At 34.6% G+C, this 8,509-nt stretch overlaps 1 protein-coding gene across 2 annotated transcripts; it reads left to right on the top strand.

Moving 5' to 3' along the window:
• The first annotated feature begins 129 nt into the window (after positions 1–129).
• Positions 130–7,143, top strand: LOC115451233 (ATP-dependent RNA helicase dbp2). 2 transcript variants are annotated; one of them, XM_030179482.2, is made up of 8 exons: positions 130–269; positions 349–436; positions 1,217–2,642; positions 2,718–2,946; positions 3,018–3,176; positions 3,288–3,614; positions 3,711–3,860; positions 3,951–7,143. In XM_030179482.2, the coding sequence occupies exons 2-8, from the start codon at positions 402–404 to the stop codon at positions 4,079–4,081; spliced, it is 2,457 nt and encodes an 818-aa protein (XP_030035342.1). In that variant the 5' UTR covers positions 130–269; positions 349–401; the 3' UTR covers positions 4,082–7,143. The 2 variants fall into 2 exon arrangements, with proteins under 2 accessions (XP_030035342.1, XP_030035336.1); XM_030179476.2 differs by having other exon boundaries at positions 3,018–3,179.
• The last annotated feature ends 1,366 nt before the right edge of the window (positions 7,144–8,509 follow it).

The following is an 8,509-nucleotide window of genomic DNA, read 5'->3' as shown; positions in this document are numbered from 1 at the left end:
CAAAATAAATACATTCTTTTTTATGTTTAAATTATAAGAGTAAACTACGCTGCATACAGCGGTGGTGGTCTCTTTTTTATATAAATGCAACACTAAATATTATGTAAATAGCAACATTTGCTATTATTTGTAGAATGCAACACTGTGTTCTCCACCTGGAAATTTCCGTTTCCGACTAACATTATCGAGTTGTTCGTTCGCCGGGTCTGCGTAGGGACGTATGTGAATGTCGAGCTTTTAAAAAATTATAAATTCTCTCTAATTGAGAGGTAACTATATTGTTCAGTGAGGATTAACGTTTTTTAAAATAGTGATTTAACTATTATAGTTAATGTCCTTTTGTTCCAGATACCAACTAGAGCGCTTAGCCCTTTCATAAATCATCATTAAAACGACCAAAAATGCAGTACAACGGTTTCCACAATCAACATCCGATGTAAGTAATTATTTGTAATACTACCTATTTTCTGGAGTACGTTGTAAGGTAAATTTATCTAAACATACCCACTGTAAAATTTTCAATGTGATAGTTCGTAGCGGCCATTTTGTGAAGTGCATTCTGCTCAGCTGAGCAGCTGATAAAATATGGTCGCCGCCTACCCACCGACGCGATCAATACTTGCGTGTATTGTCTGTCTTGTCCCTGCGCGTTATTGATTTTGCCCTTTGAATACGAACAAGAGTCATTTTAGCCGATTGGAAGACTCGTGCTCATTACCGAATTTAAATTTACGTTTTTAAAACATATAACCTGCTTTCCCTTCACGTTAACTGTTGCTAGTAATAACGATTGTTCATGTCATATTGGATTGAATATTAGTGGTTTCATATATATATTTTTTTAAATAATTAGAAATTGGGTGTATATATACCCACATCGCCTAACATGTAAGCGTTTAGCTATACATTATTACCTTTACAAAACTCAAATGCGCGACTGCGCCATTTCATAATGAACGTTAGCGATTTCACAGCTATCGGCTGTGCCACTGATGGCCACTGATTGGATCAATAACATCGCTTTTTACACAAGCAATATGGGGACTTTCTCCATTATGTTTTAAAACGACTTAACTAAGATTTAATATCTGATTAATTCTTTTACTTAACTTGTAATGACTTTAAAGAGATTTCCCTAAAATTACCGTGCGTTTGTTTTTTTTTCTGTAAGAATTTACCCTACGTTACTCTTTTTTCTTTTCATATAACAACCTAGGTCTCGGCCAGACCGGAATGAACAATTCGGTAAAATTCCATTCTTCAATGGACTTCATGATTTTGGTGGGCCAAAAAATTTTGGTCCCAGAAACAACATGGGCAACAAAAACAATTTCCGGCCCCGAAATGATTACAACAACCACAAGAATGAAAATGTAAACCAGGGTGATTTTGGAGGCCCAGGAAAAGAATACAGGCCAAGAAACAATTTTAACAACCAGTCACAGAAGAAAGATTATGAGGGTGATAAACAGATGGTGGGAAACATGCAATTCTACAATGCTAAAAATGATTTTGGAGGTCCGAAGCAACAAAATTTCAACAAACCTAACTACGGACCCAAGAACTACAACAATCAAAATGGTCACACTCAACAACAAGCTTTCATGCAAAAGAAAGTATTCAATCCTAATGCCATGCAACAGCCCTCTAATCCGAATGACAGGAAACTACAAAGCAAGAAAGCAAAACATCCTGGTGACAGTTTAGTTAAACCACTGTGGGATTTGTCAAAATTGGAACCAATACAAAAAGATTTCTATAAACCACATGCAAATGTTAATGGCCGCACAGATGAAGAAGTACAGATGTACCGCATGGCAAAGGAGATAACAATCAGTGGTAATAACATACCTCGTCCCAACCAAGTGTTTGATGAAGGCAATTTCCCTGATCACATAATGACCACAATTCAAGAGCAAGGATGGACAGAACCTACCGGCATTCAGGCTCAAGGTTGGCCTATAGCTCTTTCGGGACGTGATATGGTTGGCATTGCTTCCACTGGCTCTGGCAAAACACTTGCTTACATGCTACCTGCAGCTGTACACATTGTTCACCAACAGCGTATTCAGAGGGGTGATGGTCCTATTGCTCTCATTCTTGCACCAACTAGGGAGCTGGCTCAGCAAATCCAATCAGTGGCTCAAGCTTACAGCGCACATGGATTCATTAGAAACACTTGCCTCTTTGGTGGTTCTCCAAAGGGACCCCAAGCTCGAGATTTAGAGCGTGGTGTTGAGATTGTAATTGCTACACCTGGAAGATTGATAGACTTCTTGGAGAGGGGAACAACAAATTTACGTCGTTGTACCTATTTAGTGCTTGATGAAGCTGATCGGATGTTGGATATGGGTTTTGAACCTCAAATTCGCAAGATCATTGAACAGATCCGCCCTGATCGCCAAGTATTGATGTGGTCTGCTACATGGCCCAAAGAAATACAAGCATTAGCTGAGGACTTCTTGAATGATTACATCAAGGTCAATATTGGTTCACTTAACCTATCTGCTAACAATAATATCAAACAAATTGTTGAGATTTGTGAAGAACATGAGAAGGAGGCTAAGCTTGCAAATCTGTTGAAGGAGATTTCTACTGAGAAGGATAACAAAGTCATTGTGTTCGTAGAGACAAAGAAAAAAGTAAGCACTGTTTAATATAATGTCTATTAAATATTTTTTTTTTTTGCATTAAATAATACTTCATTAATATTTTAGGTAGATGATATTGCACGCGCTGTTCGCCGCAGCGGCCATAAGGCGTTAGCTATTCATGGTGATAAGTCTCAACCAGAGCGTGATGCTGTTCTCTCAGAATTCAGGAATGGAGCAACTACAATTCTCATTGCTACAGATGTGGCAGCTAGGGGGCTTGATGTTGAAGATGTCAAATTTGTTGTCAACTTTGACTATCCTAATTCTTCTGAGGATTATATTCATAGAATTGGTGAGTACTTTTCATAATGTTTTATATTTAACTTTCACCTTTTAATATATCATTTCTGATTTGAAATATAGGTCGCACTGGTCGTTGCCAGCAATCTGGAACAGCATACACTTACTTCACAAGTGGTGATGCCCGTCAAGCTCGTGGCCTACTAGCAGTGCTGCGTGAAACTGGCCAAAATCCACCAGTAAAACTGGCTGATATGGCAAGGAACAATAACAACACATCAGGTGGTAATTATGATACTTTTGGTATTAAAGATTGGTATTAAATAGATAGTTGTTTTTATTCTGATTATAAGTATTATGATCTCATCTAATTAAAAAAAAATCTTTGTGAAGGACGCAACCGTTGGCAGCAGCGTAAAGACAAGAACAGTGGCTCCAATTCACCACAGCAACAGAGTAACCAATGGAATAATAAGATGGCTAATGGCAGCAATGAAGATAACCAAACACCTTACCAGAATCGTAATATGAACCAGCAGGCACCCCGATTCACAAACCAAAACCAGGGAATCCAAAATTACAGGCAAAACAATTATCAGAAACAAGTTCCTTTCCCGAGCCCCAATGTGTTTGAATCCATGGGCAATTACCAAGGTGGATACAATAATGGCTATCAGAACGGATATAACCAGAATGGCTACGGTCAACGCTCTTACAATAGTATGTTTTATTTGCTATATTATGTGAACGATTTACATAAAATAAATACATTATACAGTACATAATTATATTACATTGCTTGTATTATTATTACAGATCCGCGCAACAATGGCCAACAGTACCGCAACAATAATGCCAATGGTAACAAGACAAGCGGATCCGGATCTTCCTTCGGATCACCGCCGCCTCACTTCGCCACTCCTCCACACTACGCACAAATGCATCCCCATCATCAAGAAATGCTTGGTAAGAAACAACGCATCTTATATGGCAATAAATATTAAATAAAATATATATAAATACAATAACAAGTACATATGTGGTTTGTTTTAATAGGTGGAAAGTTCTATGGTGGCGCGGTGGGCGGCGGCGGTCCTTGCGGCTACCAGGCGGCCGTAGGCGCGGGCGTGCAGTACGCTCACTTGCCCCCGGGCTCGTTGCTCTATGCAGCACCCGTGCAACAGTAACTAGCTACATATAAACAAATACAACTTTCAAACTGTGGAGAACTTAACTAAAATCTAGTTACTGTGATTTTTTGGAGACTATCTTCTAGCCAACAAATATCTCAATTTATATTGCTATTTCATAATATGAGCTCTCTTACCTTCCAAGTGGTACTCCAATATTGTACTTAGAGCTTTTGTATTGAAATTTTCAGAATTATCCTGGCCAAATGGGATGATAATATCAATATCTGTCTATTTATATAACTACTACTCTCATAGAATTATGTTGTTAGATCTGATAAAAACTTACAAAATTATATTTTATGTCAGATGCTACAAATATGGACAATATTATTGGTATATTATGATTTTATTTTGCTTGTAAACCAGAGAAGAAATTCAATATTTGGTATCATATTTCATAAGTCATATATTGTTCAAATTCATGTGAAATATTTTTTAGATCCATTTCTAATAAAAAATATGTGTGTTAGGTTTATAAGCATTACATTCTCTTTTGGCCATAATGATTGTTTTATAACTTTCTTAGTGTTTAATATTTAGTTATTTCTTATTTGAGGGTACATTGAATTGAACACTTCTAATTTGGTTAATTAGGTTGAATTTTGTGTCACCAGTGTGCAGTTAGTTTCTATTTTATGTTTGATTGATCATCTTTTTGCGCAACAAAGAGATGTGATTGGTTATGGATAATTTACCAGTAAGTTTGTAATATTTCAAGTGGTGGCCAATAGAGAATTATTTTTTTCCACACTAAGATAGTACAGTGGAACAGTATGGATGTTTGTTAGTTCCACTTGTAGATTGTAATCATTATATTTGTTAGAGTAGGTGACGTGGGTGCCCTCATGTGTAACCTTGGGTGCCTTTCGTTTTCTTTCAAATGTCTGTATGATGTACGAAATGCACGAAACATATAGAAGATGAATGAAATTTTAGGAGGAAGTTTTTAGTACGACAAAATAATATCTGAAATATTTTATATAAATTATTTTTTATTGTTAATGATTGATTGTATCCAGTGAAAAGTGGGACTTAGTATTAGAAAGTGATTACTTATAAAAGCGGTTATTGAATGGCTTTTGATGATATACTTCATAATAACAATCTGTATTGCCAGATAAAATTGTGAATATTTTTCTTAAGTAATGTGATGTCAATGACATTTCAAGTCACTAATTTCGAAGTTATTTTTTATTGAAGATTAGATCTTTATAAACTTGAATTAGGGGTATTATTAATCTGTGTCAATTTGACCCAAGACAAGGTTGGGCTTTGAAAAAACTCATACCATTCTCGAAAATGTAGAAAGTATGTATATAACATGCATTTAACTTAGGATGATTAGTATTTTGATCGTGATAAATAATGAACGCAATGGTTACTTTCATAGCAAAATAAGTGGCTTCTTATTTTCGATTATTTTATACATCATTAAAATATTCATTATAGCGTTCCTTTGTACATAAACGGGTTCCAAAGGTTTAACATTAATTTAATAGGTACAAATAATACTGAAACAGTTTAATATTCAGGTGCCCGTTACTGTCCAAAGATTTGAAAAATCTGTGATATTTCATTATTACTATAACCTGTCGTTGCGTTGGTCAATTGTTATAAAAATACTTAGGACACGTCCTGCACATGGAATGTGTTTATTAGACAAAAATATATTTTTTGACTATTTGAACGAATTTCATGAATATTTGTGACAACATAGCTCGCAAGTCGTTCACAAATATACATATAATAATATGATAGATGTAAGATTTAATAATTTATTGTTATTCAATTTAGTTTTCAGTTTGCCGTTAGGTGACGAAATTGAACCAGTTCAAAGGGACGTAAGCGTTATTATCTATTTAAGATTCCCGTTTTATGATACATCTCAAAGATACGATGTAATAGTAATGGGTGTAAAACCACGAGGGGTGAACAACGTGTCTGTGGATTTCGCATTTGTACCTCGTCAGTGCGAAGTTCGCTTTGTTATTTATGTACATTTTAAGAGAAAGACTGCCATGAAATGATGTTTACCTACGTGCATAGTTTCATCTCGAAGTTTGTATGTACGATTAGCCCGGCCTCGTCGGTGGCCGCGATAGGCCGGTGCCATGACGGTATGCGCACTCGCAGCGGTAGGTCGGGCTGGTGGTTATTTGCGCGCGTTTTTAGTTTCATCAAGCGATGTGATGTGTATCGATGATGCTCGCGAAATGCAGGTAGCTCCTGTATTATAATGTACAAAGTACTGCACCCACCTCTACTAATCAACTGTGATAATAACACTAAGTAGCGTAGCAGGCGATTTATATACTAGTTACGTCCAAGAAGGGATGACATCATATCTGACATACTGTATTGTGATAATGATAATATCAAGGCGTGCGAATCACGTTTTGACGAAATATTTTCTCTAAACAAGACTGATTATTTCTTATTAATAAATATTAAATATTTTATACATGTTCCACTTTGACTGAATGAATTAAGATGTCTGTATTTATATTGGTAGTATTTCTTCTTTCTCTTGCTGTGTGTTTCCCAAAAATTGAGTATTCACTATGTTGGATATGAGTCAAAACGCCTTTCTATCTGGTCACCAAATTCATGATGTTTATTTGTTTCATTCATTGATTTCTACTTTACTTTATTGTGATGGAAAATGTTGTTGACAAATTATGTGGCAGCACAGAATAAACACTAAGATAGAGTATGTTATTATTTGTTGTTAATTTGCAAAATTTTATTTATTCAACCGATATCTCATAGGCAATTGTACTTGTCACGCTTTGTATTTAAGAATTTATTTTCGAACATGTGAGTTGGTGAAAAATATACATAGATTTTTACGCATGTGGCAATGCAGATCATCATGAATATCGATTGTATTATGAACGACATAGTTTGTATTTATTCAATTTTAAAATTATATGGAGAGAGGCTCCTTATAATTACAAGTGTCCCAAAGGGAAGTCTTCTGAATGTTTCTGAGAAGTGCATTTCCTCTATGTAATACAGTATTAAATTCAGATTAATAAATGAATGTATAATTATTACTTGCACTTGTTTTCTTTCTAAAGATCACACTACCATGGCAAAGGTTGATGTTGATAATAAAAAAATGATTTTACTCAATTGAAAATCTGTACATCTAAAGTCCACAAAAAATTAAAGTGGATTAGTATCACCACTTTACACCAAACGCCAGATTCCTTGCTAGCGTCGCTGCTATGCAATAACGTTTTACAATAATATAAACATCTTAGTTGCTATGCATATAGGTTGACTCCCTAATTATTTTAGCGGAGCCTGTATAATGTAAACGTCCTCATGTATTGACAGCTATTTTACAAATTAGAACGTTCCAATACCTTTACAAAATATGAATATTCGAAATAAGTTTATGATGAACTTTGATCTTCGTCCCTGTAACTGCGTAACTTCCGCTATAAATTGGGCCTCCATATCCGCTACCGTAAAATTTTTGCGGAATTGTAATGAAAATTAAATATCTAAATACTGAAAAATACTTAAACCGGAATATAGTAACTGTGTTTAGAATGTGCCAAAAGAAACAGGAAATGATTCTGTGTTCATGTTTTATTGGGATTCGTTAATAATTAGAGTTGAGAAATTAACACGAGACTGATACATTGGTTTCGATTAATCAAAAACAAATTTTAATAATAATAAGAAATCTTATTTGGAATAAATAATACAGTTTTTTTTAAAATACAATGTTCGAAAATATCTGCATTAAAATTAAACTACATCGACTTTCATAGGAGGCTGAAAAGCACGATAATTGCAGAATATATAGCTGCATGCGGCTGACATTATTGTCTTATTTCCCCCTTTTTTTTGTCACTAGGCTGGTATGCGTTTATTTTACAGTTATTTGTTTTTACTTTTCTGTGATCCCAAAACAAAATTCTAAAAAACAAGACGTAAATATGATCATTATTCTTATTTATTTAATTTCGCCGCCAATAGTAACAATAATTTTCACTAGATGGCATTACCATTGTATTGTTAGTATTTACGAAAATATAAAATTTAAAAATATATAATATATTGAAAAAATATTATAATAATTACCTATTGATAAAAACGAATCGAAAAACACATAATTTGTCAAAGTCCGCCCACTGGGAGCGGTGCAATGAGATATATGCCTAGAGTGGAACATATTACCAAGATAATATTACACACATAATATTACACCACTAAAATCTACCGTTGGATAATAAAAAAAAGGTAAGCTATTTTCGACACGTTTTATTGCGGAATTGTATCGGACAAAATAAAAAACTGCGACATCTATCAGATATTTGTTTAAATGTAAAGTTTAAAGTACTTCGAGATTTGAATTTCTAACATGGTTTTAAAATAGTATAATAGATGGCGCAGCAACAATTTTAT

The sequence above is a fragment of the Manduca sexta genome, chromosome 15 (assembly GCF_014839805.1).
Source record: "Manduca sexta isolate Smith_Timp_Sample1 chromosome 15, JHU_Msex_v1.0, whole genome shotgun sequence".
Lineage (NCBI taxonomy): Eukaryota > Metazoa > Arthropoda > Insecta > Lepidoptera > Sphingidae > Manduca > Manduca sexta.
This window is presented reverse-complemented; position numbering and strand designations above follow the sequence as displayed.